The sequence below is a fragment of the Phascolarctos cinereus genome, unplaced genomic scaffold (genome assembly GCF_003287225.1).
Source record: "Phascolarctos cinereus isolate Bilbo 61053 unplaced genomic scaffold, phaCin_HiC Scaffold_2;HRSCAF=192, whole genome shotgun sequence".
NCBI lineage: Eukaryota > Metazoa > Chordata > Mammalia > Diprotodontia > Phascolarctidae > Phascolarctos > Phascolarctos cinereus.
Window position 1 is genome coordinate 337,658,666 of NW_027555625.1, and position 15,884 is coordinate 337,674,549.

At 35.8% G+C, this 15,884-nt stretch overlaps 1 protein-coding gene across 4 annotated transcripts in view; it reads left to right on the top strand.

Annotated features, from left to right (window-relative positions):
* MIPOL1 (mirror-image polydactyly 1) overlaps positions 1-15,884 on the top strand; it is a 470,789-nt gene that overhangs the window by 249,759 nt on the left and 205,146 nt on the right. For all 4 annotated transcript variants that reach the window (XM_020991342.1, XM_020991354.1, XM_078150326.1 and 1 more), the window contains exon 11: positions 14,916-15,023. In XM_020991342.1, coding sequence (XP_020847001.1) covers positions 14,916-15,023 — 108 coding nt within the window. The remainder of the gene's footprint in view (positions 1-14,915; positions 15,024-15,884) is intronic.

Here is a 15,884-nt window from a genome sequence, read left to right on the forward strand (position 1 = left end):
ATGTTTTATAAATGGATGACTTTAGTGGTATTGTCATCAACCAGCCAGAGAAATGAGGAACAATTTAAATGTTTCAGACATCAGACTTATCTATCTGAAACCAAATTATGGCATGCAGTCAGTAAATAGCCTATGGCTTTAGATGTGCAGTGACAGCTCCTGAGGAGCTCCAGAATACTTCCACTTTAATGTTTGTTCCTCCAAGCTAGTGTAATTGCTAGGTGACACCATAAAGAGCAAAATTTGCTTGCTGGTATCTCTCTTTACCTTCCCTCCCAAACAGAAAAAGCCTAGGAACAGTTCCAGTCCATTCCTATCTCCATCCATTTGGGTGTCTCAGGTCAGATCCTCCCCTTGTAGTTACCACCCACTCCTTCAATTTTTCTCCCTTTGGGAAAAGACAGAGACTTTTTTGTCTCAGTGACAGATTAAGTCTTCTTTATAGATCTAAGCCCAAGGACTCTTGTGTGGTTAAATTTTAAATTTGGCCTCTAATCCTATGAGCCCAACATATTATAGATATATGCATATTAATGTATATATAGTTACCAATTTTTGTATCTATGTATATATCGTATCATATATGCCTATTTATACTTAATCAAGAGGTGCCTTTTTCTTTTTGTGAAAGTTGAAAGACAGTCACCCCTATCCTTTCTACCTACAGCAAAATAACAAATTTAATCTCTGCTTGCCTAGCTTGTCTTGTTAAAGAAATATATATATGTATATATATATATATATATATATATATATATATATATATATGTGTGTGTGTGTGTATATATATATATATGTGTGTGTGTGTATGTGTGTGTGTATATTTTTTTTTGGTCTAGGCAGTGGGGTTAAATGACTTGCCCAGGGTCACACAGCTAGTAAGTGTTATGTGTCTGAGGCCAGATTTGAACTCAGGTCCTCCTGAATACAGGGTCAGTGCTCTATCCACTTCTCCACCTAGCTGCCGCTTGTTAAAGAAGTCCTTCTTTGCCTTTTGTTAAACTAATCTAAATTCAAAACATAAGGAAAAGCAAACTGATGATTTTATGTACATATATATACATATATATATATACAGACATATATATACACGTATACATATATACACACACATATATATACATATGTTGACATATGTTATACACATATAGATTTAGTACATAATCTATATTCTGATGCAAGGTTTTTCTGACTAAAATCATAATTAATAGTACTTTACACAACTGGATATAACAATTTAATAACAAATAATTTTATTCCTTTACACAATTGAATGTATGTAGATAGTATTTTTAGCGGAAATTTGGTAATTCCTATTAAAGCTTAATTAGAACTGTCCAAAATAGGACGGACTGCCTCAGAGGTTTTTAAGATGAGACTGGACAAGCATTTGTCAGATATGTTATACTAGGAGTTCCTTTCATGTTTGAATTAGACAAGATGACTGCTGAGATCCCTTCCAACTCTCAAATTCTGTGATTCTGTGATCCTATCTCTATGCAAGAGGAGGCATTAATTTATCTTTTCTTATACGCTAAAGTGAGGGAAAATACCTTTAAAAGTACAAGAAGAGAGATTTTTAGTTTTTTTCTTTCTGGAGGTAGGAGGAAAGAGGGTCTCACCTTTGAATTACTCAGAAAAAAAAGGCACATCTTGTATGCGTGTGTGTGTGTGCGCATGCGTGCGTGCACACACATATGAAAGATAAGTTAAGGAATTTGCTTACAGTTCCACAATAATGCATGAATTCCATTCATCAAGAGATAGGAATAAAGTGATACCTTCCCTCAAAGGCGTTATGGTCTATGTAGTTATTAAGGATTAGACAGAAGAAACTTAAATGAAGGATTTCTTTATCTTCATGTCTTCTACTAGTTACTTATTTTCTCCAGTCTAAAATTCTCTTTTCCTTCATATCCTGCTAAACCTTACAATGAAAACATTCACATGATAAAATGTATTGTTTTACATAGATTTTTCTTTGCTTTTTTTATGTAACATTTCTGAACCCCACAGAGGCCTAATTAATTTTGTTATTCAACAAATGTTTATTGTTTTGTTAAGCATTTATTGTCTAGAATTCTGTGCTGGGCATTTTTATGATAACGTTTAGATAAAATAATTCACATTCTCATAAAGTTTTCAGTCTAGTTGAGGGATTAGACACAAGTACAGATTACTATAGTTCACAAACTTATAAGGCAAGTTCAGTAATAAGATACAAAATGAAGTATCATATAGCACTTTTGATTCCAATTAAGTGCAGGAAACTTGCAGACTCAGTCTGGGCAATAATATAAGTGCTTTCTGAAATTAGTTTGTATGCTGACTGAGAAAGCATTTATAGCTTCGCAGGGTCTGTCTTGTCCAACCCATACCTGAAATATTAATTCCCTTTGCAGCATTCTCAACAATGTCATCCAGCCTCTGACTGAAGACCTTTAGTGATTAACAATTCAGTCTTTTCCAAGCTAACATGTTCTATTTTGGGATAGCTTTAAATATAATAAACTTTTTTTTATATAGCAGGGATCAAACAAAGACAGAACTACAATTCCTACTATGCTACTGAACAACTAATTGTAATAGATCATATAGATATTATTTGTTTTTATATCACCCAGAATCCCCTGTATGTCTCTTCTTGCCCACTTCCTTTCATCAATCAATGGTTATCTATTTTGTTTCCAGTTCTTTGCTACCAAAACAGTGCTGCTCTAATAAATTATTTAGTATATATAGAACTTTTTTTTTAATCAGTGCCCTCCTTGGGGTATATGCCCAGCAGTGGAATCTTTGATTTAAGGGTGTAACATTTTTGTAACTTTTGCATCATTCCAAATAACTTTCCAGAAGGGTTGTATTCTAGCTCCAGAACAATGTATTAAAGCACCTATCTTTCCACACTAACTCCAACATTGACTATTCCCAACTTTTATCAACTTTGCCACTTTGATGGCTGCTAAGTGAAACTACAGGGTTAAAAGAATAATTTTTAAAAGAATTGCAAACTGTAAGTAAGCAGAAGCCCATCCAAAAGGCTACAAGTAGACTGAATCTTTTAATTTCCTCATGGTAGTCTACCAGGAATTTAAAGGATAGTACTGGGAGACAGAGATTTATAGGAGGCAGGAGGGGAAAAAAAGGAGTTAACTATATGGAGAGATAATCATGGATATGACCAATGTAGGAAGAGAGAAAGCAACAGGCCAACCTCTTTGCTGGCTGCTTAAAACCACTTGAGAGATAAATAGGACCTCTTCTGTGACTGATATGATTTAAGATGGTAGGTGCTGTAAGAGAGAATCTGTGCCTCCAATCTCTTGTTCCTTTGTTAAGGCAATGCCAAATACTTTACCATGTCTTCCCACACAGACCCTGAATCTTTCCAGTAGTTATTACCAAGATTTGCCTAATTATTTACTCAGATATAAAATCCTAATTCCAGGATTATGTATGTAGAGACAGTCTTCCCCAATTCTTTGAATTTTTTTTTATCCCAGTTGAACATATTGGTTTTTTTTTTCATGCATGTTCTTTGAATTGTATTCTAATAAGGAACAAACTTATGTTGAGATAATTTTTGAGGTTTTCAGATGAGGTGGGATAGATTCTTGAGCCAAATGATGTACACTTATTTACAGAATTACTTCATGCAGAACTTAGTAGTTCATATTAATTTAAAATTCAGTAGAATGTGACACTTATTTTTTAATACTTTTTAGCATTTGTTTTTTAAAATTTTAAGTTCCAAATACTCACACTCCCTATTTTCCCACATCCCTACTTGAGAAGGAAAGCAATTTTATATAGGTTTTGTATGTGTAATCATGGAAAACAGCTATTCTCAGCAATATAATTATCTAAACACAGTTCCACAGGACTCATAATGAAAAATACTGTCAACTTCCAAAGAAAGAACTAATGGAATCTGCTTGCAGATTGAAGCATACTTCTTTTACTTTTATTTTATTTACTTTTCTTGTTGTTTTTGTTGTTGTCTATGTTTTCTTTTACAACATGACTAATATGGAAATAAGTTTTCCATGACTGTTCAATGGTCATTATGCAGTATTGCTGTTATTGTATACAATGTTCTCCTGGTTCTGCTCATTCTGCTTTGCATCAGTTCATGTAAGTCTTTCCTAGTTTTTCTGAAAGCTCATCATTTCTTATAGAATGGTAGTATTCCATCTCAATCATATACCACAACTTGCTCAACCATTCCTCAGTTGATGGGATTTTCAATTCTTTGCCACCACAGAAAGAGCAGCTATAAATATTTTTGTACATATAGGTCCTTTTCCTTTTTTTTTTTAATCTCTTTGGGATACAGACCTAATAGTGGTATTTCTGGGCTAAAGGGTTTTGTATTGCTTTGGGCATAGTTCAAAATTGTATTACATAATGGTTCAGTCCATAACTACCTACAGTGCATTTGTGTCTCAAATTTCCCACATCTCCTTCAACATTTATCATTTTTCTTTTCTGTCATTTTAGCCAATCTGAGAGGTGTGAGGTGGTACCTCAAAGTTATGTTAATTTGTATTTTTTAATCAGTAGTGATTTAGGGCATTTTTCATTTGACTATAGATAGCTTTGATTACTTTGTCTAAAAACTTACCTGTTCATATCTTTTGACCATTTATCAATTAGGGAATGGCTCTTATTTATTTATTTATTTGTTTGTTTGTTTATTTGCAAATTTGACTCAGTTCTCTATATATCTGAGAAATGAGGCCTTTATCAGAAAAACTTGTTATAATATTTTTTCACACAGTTATGATTACTCTTTCCCTGTATCCTACTTCCTCCTGTTTATCCTTTCTCTCTCTCTTTTCTCCCTGTCCATCCTCAAACGTGTTTTGCTTCTGACTACTACCTCCCTTTTATTATCCTCCTCCCTTCCCCCACCACTTTCTCTTATCCCCTTCCTCTCCTACTTTCTTATAGGTTAAGATAGATTTCTGTACCCAAATGAGTGTGTATGTTACTCGCTCTTTCAGCCAATTCCAGTGAGAGTAATATTCAAGCATTGCCTTCCACATCCTCCCCTCTTACAAAAGCTCTTTCAGTCTCCTTTTATGAGATAATTTTCCCCATTCTGCCTTTCCTTTCCTCCTTCTCCCAGTGCATTTCTCTTGCTGATCTCCTTATTTTTTTTTTAAATAATCATCCCATCATATTTAACCCACTTCAATGCCCTTTCTCTATGTACAATCCTTTTAAAAGAAAGCTCTTGATAGTTACACATATCTTCTCATGTAGGAAAGTAAACAGTTTAACCTTATTGAATCCCTTATGCTTTCTCTTTCCTGTTTACCTTTTTATGCTTCTCTTGCATCTTGTATTTGAAAGTCAAATTTTCTATTCAGGTCTGGTCTTTCCATCAGGAATGCTTGAAAGTCCTCTATTTCATTGAATATACATTTTCCCTCCAAAGGATTATGCTCAGTTTTGCTCAGGTAGATGATTCTTGGTTGTAATCCTAGCTCCTTTACCTTTCAGAATATCATTTTCCAAGTCCTCAGGTCCTTTAATGTAGAAGCTACCAAATCTTGTGTTATCCTCATTGTGGATCCATTATATTTGAGTTGTTTCTTTCTGGCTGCTTGCAATATTTTCTTTTTGACCTGGGAGCTCTGGAATTTGGCTATAATATTCTGGAGAGTGTTCATTTTGGAATCTCTTTCAGGAGTAATCAGTAGATTCTTTCAATCTCTTTTTTACTCTGGTTCTAGAATATCAGGGCAGTTTTGCTTGATAATTTCTTGAAAGATGATATCTAGCCTCTTTTTTTTTTGATCATGGCTTTCAGGTAGTCCAATAAATCAAATAATCTCCCCTTTATCTGTTTCACAGGTCAATTGACCAATATGATAATTCACACTTTCTTCTATTTTTTTTATCTTTTTAATTTTGTTTTATTGTTTCTTAATTTCTCATGGACTTATTAGCTTCCACTTGCCCAAATCTAATTTTTAAGGAATTATTTTCTTCAGGGAGCTTTTGTACCTCCTTTTACATTTGGCCAATTCTGCAAAGGAGTTCTTTTCTTCAGTGATTTTTTTGTACCTCTTTTAATGTGTGGCCAATTCTGCTTTTCAAGGAGTTCTTTTCTTCATTGAATTTTTGTATATCTTTTCCCATTTGATCAATTCTGCTTTTCAAGGCATTCTTCTCCTCATTGAATTTTCATGCCTCTTTTACCATTTGGCCTATTATGTTTCTTAAGATATTATTTTTTTCAGTATTTTTTGTGCCTCCTTTACTAAGCTGTCAACTCTTTCTTCATGATTTTCTCATATCACTGTCATTTCTTTCCCCAATTTTTCCTCTGTGTGTCTTATTTGATTTTTTGAATCCTTTTTGAGCTCTTCCCAGAAATCTTTTTTTGGCCTGACACCATTTCACATTTTTCTTTGAGGCTTTGGATAGAGCAGTTTTGACTTTGTTGTCTTCTTCTTAGTTTGTGTTTTGACCTTCCCTGTCACCATTGTAGTTTTCTATGGTCTGGACCTTTTGTTGTTGTTTACTGATTTTCCAGCCTATTTCTTGACTTTTAATTTATTAAAAATGTATTACCACTCCTCACCTTTGGACTGCAACTTAATACTGCAACTCATATCTGAGTGTGAGCAATGCAACAGAGTCTCTTGCACCCAGTGCCAGCAAAGGGACCCCTGTAATCTATTTCTAATGAGTTGTCTGACCCCTTTACCATCTGTGGGCCAGTAGCTCCATTAGCTGCCACTATAGCCGTCACTCCAAAGGCCTACTGGTGGTTTGCTGGAGCACTGCCTGCATTCTGCACTGCTGGATCTCAGCCTGGTGAGATAGAACTTTCATGCTGACCTTCTAAATTGTCTTCACCTGGAAAATTGTTTTACCCCATCCTTTTGTGCATTCTGCCCCTCCAGAATTTCTTTTCAGGTATTATTTAAAGCTGTTTGGAAAATAATTTAGGAGAGCTCAGGTGAGTCCCTGCCATTTCTCAACCATCTTCACAGCAGAGCTTAACATGAATTTATAATGTATCTTGTCATAATTATGCAACTTCCTCCAGTTACATTTTACAGCTTATCAGTAGAAGCAGAAGATGAGGATTTGGGGAGTAATCCACGTCTAAGGTTTTATAAGAGATGATCAATGATAGGCATGGGGGCAAGCAGAGAATAGTAGAGGTAAAATCGCTAGTTGAAATTGGAAAGGGAAGAAAGTAAAGTCAGAGTCAGGTGAATGGTTTGAGAAAGTACTAAGGACTGAAGGTCTCAATGAGGGCAAAGAATAGGTTAAAGAAAGGTGAGGCATAGGGAGAGATAGATTGATAGTTTCTTATTAAGAGAATAGAACATTTGTAGCTAATGGTACATGATTATCTGTGTGTGTAACTATGTTTGAATGCAGGATTTAAACAAGTTCAGGAATTGGGAGTTTAGGGATTTTGAGAGATCTTCAATGTGAAATTGAAATACTTTAGCATAACGGGATGAGTTGGTAAGGAGAAGATGTGAGACAGGTGATGAACTCTTTGAGAAAGGAGAGAGAAGGACCAGAGGACGGGTATAAAACAGCCATTCTGATTTGGATTGAGTGAAAATATTTGAATATGTGTACTCCAAATGAAAGGAGGTTGCTGAGTTATGTGGTATAGGGCGAGTCTGGAGGTAGCTATAGAACAAAGAATATTTTAACTCCCCTTTCAGGACCCAAGTGTCCAAGGAGATAAGAGAAAGTACAATCAGTGCCAGAGCAGATACTTTGAAATACCATATTACCCAGGGAAACAGTGGCTACCCTGGTGAAGGTCTCAGTGAAGGCTGGTAGATGCAAGAAATATGAGAGAAAGATACCCAGTATGAATAGAAGTTTTTTATATAAGTTGGAATTTCAGAGGGCATAGTGGGAAGGGTGGAAGGGATTGTAGTAAGAATATAGGTAGAATAAGGATTGGGGATAGTTCTTATTTGTCTGTGATTGATTAATACAGGGATAAGGAGAAAAACAAGAGATTGGAAAGCATTAACTATAGAGTAATAGCATATTATGGCAGAATAGTAAGCCTCAGTCACCAAGGGATGGTGGTAGGTGGTGGTTTCCTGGCAAGCAGAGCTCATTGTTAGAACACGCCTGGATCTGAGTTACCCTCATGCTGGCTTGTGCAGCTACTTCCCTTCTGGAATGTCTGGGGAAGGGGAAGGCAGTTGTCAGTGGTCCCTTCAGGTCAGCAGAGAGCATTTGATGGCCAGAACTGACTGTGCTGGGAATTAGTCTACTCTTACAACTACTCCTCCAGAAATGTAGACGTTACTGATGCTAGTTTAGGTTTTCTTGTCAATGCACACTTGTTTAAGTAGTATGGGGAGGGAAGATGGGGTTATAAATGGGTATTCTATTCCATATATGCATATTCCTTTTTATTCCCCATCTGACCTTTTGGGGAAAACTCTAGACATGAACCTAACCAATGTTTTAAGTAATTTTCCCCGAGGCCTAAAGATCTAAAGACCTAGAGAGCTGGAGAAAGAGAAAGATCTCTCTGTTTAGGGCCAACTTCTTCTAGGACTAAACCTAGTCAACAGACTCCCTTAGATCCAGAGCTAAGAAGAGTCCCTTAGGAGGAAGAAGGCAAGTACCACAAACCCACTGGGTCGGTGATGTTGATTGTTATACTTATTCTGATTTCATAAGTAAAATATGGGGGAGATATGATTGGCAGCAATTGTTTTAAAAAAAATCTAGGTGTTCCCATGGACTTTGCTCTCCATATGAGTCAGCAGCGTAATAGCCAAAAAGGCTAAGGTCATCTTGGACTGCAAGTTGGACATTGTAGATATTATAAGAATGTGGTTCTAAAAGAGTATCTTATTCATATGGAATTAGGTAGGAAAAGAGAAAAGAGGAAAGTAAGATTATTAGGAAGATATGCTCATGAGAAGTATTTGGAATTTAAAATAACAAATTTCAAAGGGTTCAAGGAAAGGATAGGTAGGATCCTATGGCCTAAAATTCTATAGTAGATGGAAAATGCTTAAGAATGAAATGTTCAATACCCCAAAATAAGCAATTTGATGATGAGAAAAGGGAAGTGATATTTAAAGATATCAGTGTACATTTATAAAGCAACAGCAACAAACAAAACAAAAAGCTTACAGAAGATGGAAGCAAAGTTAAGAGAAGATAAATACAAAAACATGGTATGGTCCTCTAAGAATGATATTAGGAATGGTAAAATTCAGAAGTTCAGGGTGCTAGACAATGGAGGCCCACCTCAGGGCTTTCCAGCACAACTTTTATTCCCTGTGGTGGCTTGCCTCTTTGGGGATGGACTACTTTGAGGTGCAGTGATACTCTGTGTACCCCTCTTCCGAAAACTATGCTTCATGAGTCCCAGTTGGTGAGCTTACTTGTAGTAGGTAGCCAATAAACACAATTGGTTCAAAGGAAAGACATTCACTAAGTTGACATAGTAAGAACAGTAGCTACCAAATATTCCTCTCATTCATATGAGGTATACTCTGTGGAATGTACATATGGCATCTGCGGAGAGATTGGGTAAACATAGAGTACAATGGTAATGAGCCATGTATATAGGTAACATGTTTGGTCAAGGCAGCTTGTGGTGTCCTTACACAGCTCCTCCCCTCCAATCTTCAACCCTTCTCCCAGTCCACCCCCAGGCAGAACATCTTTGCAAGGTCTGTTGCTTAGCTGGGCTGCTAGTGTCCACTCCTCTCTATAGTTCAACTCTGAATTGCCGGCATTAGTTCTCTCTGAGTTCATTGTTAGCTTTCTTCTTTGCTGCCAGAGGTATGACTCCTTTCTACCTCATGTATGTCAACTTTATTCCCTCTCTTTGTGTCTGTCTGCAGACTATGCATCTCTACTCCCAGGTGGATGCTTCAACTCCTACTTTGCAAGTAACCATGCTGGGAGGGAGAAGGGAGAAAAATCACTTCCCCAATCCTTTAACATCCCTGAATTCTCTAAGATAGGTGCAGGGGTTCATATTTCATAAAGCTTATCCTGGCCTTTTATAGAGCTTAGCAAGTGCATGACTACCCTTCTGCCAGCCAAGGACTGGCTGCCCTTCTCATGCTATCAGGGAGAATTTCATGTATTTGTCATAGGAGTGGACAATATAGAAATAACTAATACGGAGTTGAAGATAAGTGTTAAGAGAGAGCACCTAGCTGTCACTGATGAGTTCAAGTCACCAAGCCCAGAATGACTGTATTCTAGATTAAGAAAAGCACTGGCAAATGTGATTGCTAATTCATTATCAGTAATCTTTGAAAAATAATACACCAACATATTTATACAATTCACCAAAATACCTATAGCAGCATTTGTAGTAATAGCAAAATTGAAACAATGTAGATGTCTGTCAATAAGAGAATGGCTGATCAAAATATGGTACATGAATGTAATGAAATCTTATCATGCTATAAGAAATGAAGAATGTAATAAATACAGAGAAACATGGAAAGATCTATATTAACTGATGCAAATCGAAGTAAGCAGAGCCAAGAAAGCAATATAAACAATGACTACAACAATGTAAATGGAAAGAACAGACACAAAACAATCAAAAATTGTTGCAAAATTAGAAAGAACAAATATATGACTTCAGAGAAGAAATATGACAAGATATCTGCACACCACTGCAAAGGTGGTAGGTCCACAAGTACAGTATGTTGCACATATTTTCAGTCTTTTTCTGTTGATCAATTTTGCTAATTTTTTTCTCTTTGTTTGTCTTTGAAATATTTTTATATAAGATAGCTTTCTGGGGGGTGAATTTAAAAGATGTATCAATAAAACTTATTTTAAAAATATAAGCAATAAATGAAGGAACAGGTGCTGCAGAACTAGAGAAGAATAGATATTATTCTCATTTTTAAAAAGATGTTATCTACATTCAGTAGCACTGGCTACTGTGTATCCACTAAAGAATGTTCTTGACCCCTAGGCACTGACAGTTGGTTCAACATCAGAAACTGTTATTGTTTTATCCATGGGAAACGACTACAGGAAGAAGCATCACCATCTGCTTTGCCTTTGCATCCCAAGATCACTGACCTTTCTATCCGACTTGGAGTTGAAACCTTCTCTGTGTGATGTCCCCTTACTATTAGAATATGAGCTGCTTGAGATCAGGGTTTGCCTCTGTTTTGTTTTATTTTATTTTTGTTAATCTTTCTTTTTTTTAATTTTTAAAAATTAATTATTTTTAGTTTTCAACATCCACTTCCATAAGATTTTGAGTTCCAGATTTTCTCCCCATCTCACCCCTCCCTCACCCCAAGACAGCATGCATTCTGAATACCTCTTCCCCTAAACTGCCCTCCCTTCTATCACACACCCCCCCATTCTCTTATCCCCTTCCTCTTCTATTTTCCTGTAGGGCAGGATAGATTTCTATACCACATTTCCTGTATATCTTATTTCCCAGTTGCATGTGAAAACAATTTTTAACATTTATTTTTAAAACTTTAGGTTCCAAATTTTCTCCCTTCCTCACCCCCCTTCCCCCCCCCACCCTCATTGAGAAGGCAAGCAACTCGATATAGGTTATACATGTATAGTCAGGTAACATACTTCCATAGTAGTCATGTTGTGAAAAACTAACTATATTTTCCTTTATCCTATCCCATCCCCGTTTATTCTATTCTCTCTTTTGACCCTGTCCCTTCTCAGAAGTGTTTGCTTCTGATTTTACCCCCTCCCCCAATCTGCCCTCCCTTCTATCATCCCTCCATTCTCTTATCTCCTTCCCCACTATTTTCCTGTAGGGTAAGATAGATTTCCATACCCAATTGAGTGTATATGTTATCCTTCCTTAAGCCAAATCCGATGAGAATAAGAATCACTCCTTCCTTCTCACCTTCTCCAACTTTCCTCCACTGTAAAAGCTTTTTCTTATCTGTTTTATGTGAAATAATTTACTCCATTCTACCTCTCCCTTTCTCCTTCTCCCAGTGTAATCATCTCTCACCCCTTAAGTTTATTTTATAGATATCACCCCTTCATCTTCAACTCACCCTGTGCCATCTATCTATCTAATCTGTCTATCTATCTATCTATCTATCTATCTATCTATCTATCTATCTATCTGTCTGTCTATCTACTTATAATTTTTTTTCCCTCCAATTACCCTAATACTGACAAAGGTCTCTTGAGCTACAAACATCATATTTCCATGTAGGAATATAAACAGTTCAACTTTAATAAGTCCCTTATGATTTCTCTTTCCTCTGTACTTTTTCATGCTTCTCTTGAGTCTTGTATTTGAAAGTCAGATTTTCTATTCAGCACTGCTCTTTTCATCAAGAATGCTTGAAAGTCCTCTATTTCACTGAATATCCACTTTTTTCCTCTGAAGAATTATACTCAGTTTTGCTGGGTAGGTGATTTTTGGTTGCAATCCTATATCCTTTGGCTTCCAGAATATCAAATTCCAAGCTCTGCAGTTCCTTATATGTAGAAGCTGCTAAATCTTGTGTTATCCTGATTGTGTTTCTACAGTACTTGAATTGTTTCATTCTGGCTGCTTGCAATATTTTCTCCTTGACCTGGGCACTCTGGAATTTGGCTATAATATTCCTAGGAGTTTTCCTTTTGGGATCTCTTTCAGGAAGTGATCAGTAGATTCTTTCAATTTCTATTTTACCCTCTGGTTCAAGAATATCAGGGAAGTTTTACTTGATAATTTCTTGAAAGATGATGTCTAGGCTCTTTTTTTTGATCATGGCTTTCAGATAGTCCAATAATTTTTAAATTCTTTCTCCTAGATCTGTTTTCCAGGTCAGTTGTTTTTCCAATGACATATTTCACATTGTTTTCTAATTTTTCATTCTTTTGGATTTGTTGTACTGTGTCGTGATTTCTAATAAAGTCACTAGCCTCCAATTGCTCTATTCTAATTTTTAAGGAAATATTTTCTTCAATAAGATTTTGGACTTCCTTTTCCATTTGGCCAATTTTTCTTTTTAGGGCATTCTTCTCCTCATTGGCTTTTTGGACCTCTTTTGCCATTTGGGTTAGGCTGTTTTTTAAGGTGTTATTTTCTTCAGTATTTTTTTGGGTCTCCTTTAGCAGGCTGTTGACTTGTTTTTTGTGATTTCTTGCATCACTCTCAGTTTTTCCTCTACTTCCCTTACTTGCTTCTCAAGATCCCTTTTGAGCTCTTCCAAGGCCTGGGACTGATTCATATTTTTCTTGGAGGCTTTGGATATAGGAGCTTTGACTTTATTCTCTTCTTCTGGTTGTATGATTTGATTTTTTTTGCACTAAAGAAGGATTCTATGCTCTGACTTGTTTTTTATCATAGTTTGCTCGTGTTCCTAGCTAAATACTTAAGTTTTAAACTCTTTGTTAAGGTAGAAATCCGCTTCCAGTGTGGAGAATGTACTGTCCCAAGCTTTGGGGGTTTTGTGCAGCTGTTTTCAGAGATACTTCCAGGGACCTGTAAATTTTCCATTCTTCCAAGTTGGTAGGTGAGGTGTTTACTCCTTTCCTAGCCTGTGCTGTAGTCTATGAGTGACCCCTCTCCACCTCCACTACAAGCTCTAACATGCCAGAACTCTTCCTCACCCCAGGACTGCCACCCAGAACTGCAACCAAGATCCAAGAATGGGCAAAGCAAGAGAATCCTGCCCCAGCACCAGCAAAGAGAACCCTGCAATCCCCTTCTGCTCAGCCACTCAGTTCCCCCTCTATCTGTGGCCCGAAAGCTCTGGAAGCAGCAACCCCATGGCTGCACTAGGATTGGGTCTTGGACTGAGCTTCTCTCTCATCGTAGTCCAATAGACCTTTCATACTGACTTTCTAAGTTGTCTTTGGCATTTGTGGGTTGAGAAGCCTGGAAACCACCACAGCTACCTGTGATTCATTCCCCTGAGGCCTGTTCCAGGTTTACTGAGGCCTGGTCTTTGCATGCGTGTCCACACTGAACTACGTTCCTCTCCCTGCCTGGTACAATAGTCCTTTCCAATCAACTCTCCAGATTGTCTTGGGCTGGAAATTTGTTTCACTCTGTCTTTTTGTGGGTTCTGCACTCTAGAATTTGTTTAGAGCCATTCTTTACAGGTATTTGGAGGGGATGAATACCTGGAAAAATTCTAAAAGTACACTAAGTTAAAATTATCAAAAATCTAATCTGTTAATAACAGTTCTTTGATGTCTCTTTACCTATTTGGAAGTGAAGGTAAGTGTAAATGAGGTCCAAGTAGCATCTGATTGAATTTGTTTTTTCTGTTTCTAAGTCGTACAGTTATAGCTACTTATAGATTTTGCTTTTAAAATAATTTACCCAGGTATTTACCTTGAATTTACTTGATAATAAAGAAATTTAAAAGTTTCTAAGTATGTATATTACACATAAATATATTTTATTTTTAGAAGTTAAAATTAATGAATGATGATTATAGAATATAGCATATTTTATTAAGTTTTTAATGTAATTTCTACAAAAGAATGATCAGGAACATACATAATATGTTATTATTTTAGCCAAATATCAGATAAATAGTAAATAACTCATCTAATTAGAAAATAATGTAAGCTATTTTGCATGTTTTACTTAATCTAATAAAAATGTTCGTTTTAATGATTTATACAGGAATTACAAAAAAACGAGATGGTGTAAGAACACTATTTCTTCAGTATTATTTTACCTTAAAGATTAAACATTGCTTTTCCTGAAGCTTTCCTTTTGCTAAAATGCCTTCTCTTTTAGAAAAAGTGATGGTGTTATTTACATTAATTCATGTGGCTTGTTGTAAAGATATATATATATATATATATATATATATATATATATATATATATATATATACACACACACACACACATATATATATGTATATATATGCCATAGCTCCTATATTTAATGGGATCTTTTCTCGTTGCAGTGCAAACGGCTAGAGCAGGAGCTTCATCATCTGAAAGAGCAGAACCAGACTTCAGCAAACAACATGAGACATCTGACTGCTGAAAACAATCAAGAACGTGCTCTGAAGGTAAATCTCCATTCCTTCTTGCAGGCAAATTAAGGTTATAAGCCCTTGGTGCCAGCTTTCTGTGCTGCATATATCAGTTGTGTACATTTCAGCAGAAGTGAGCTGTGGTGTTTGCCAACAACCCCTTCTTTAAACACAGATACAGAACCCTTCTGTTATGGTATTATTTTATTTGTGTGTGTGTGTGTGTGTGTGTGTGTGTGTGTGTGTGTGCGTGAGTGTGTGCATGAACAAAAACAACATAGAATGATTTATTCTCAGAATTGTTAGGGCAGTGTTATGGCAACTTTTTGGCATCAGTTTTATTTTCCTTCTATCTGTGTATTACTTTTTATTTTTAATTGAGACTAATCACATTAAATTATGTATCTTTAAATGTGGATCTCTTCTCATCAGTATTCACTAGATCATTAATAACGTGACTAGTATTAGTGATGCATATAGTTGATACTTTTTGAAAAGGATATCTTAAAAAAAAACACCAAGTTTTATTGATAAGAAGAGGTGAAAAGAAACAAAGATAATAAATATACTTTGACTTTTTTCAAAGGTTGAGACAAAGTTGGCATTTCATATTTATAAACCATACTCTGTCATTATGCCATGTAATTAATTATACAAGTTGTGGTTTAGTTCTATTTTTAAGATATGTATATATCTCTGTTTCCTGTTATGTGTGTTTGTGTAAAACATAAATTATATATACACATATACATGTGTGTGTATATATTATATATGTGTGTATGTGTGTATAATTTTACACACACGTTTATCTATATATCCAAATAGGATATTTTGTATGTATCTTCAAGTTGTTTTCTTTTTATTTAAAAACTGAGCACATTGAGGTAATGGATATTA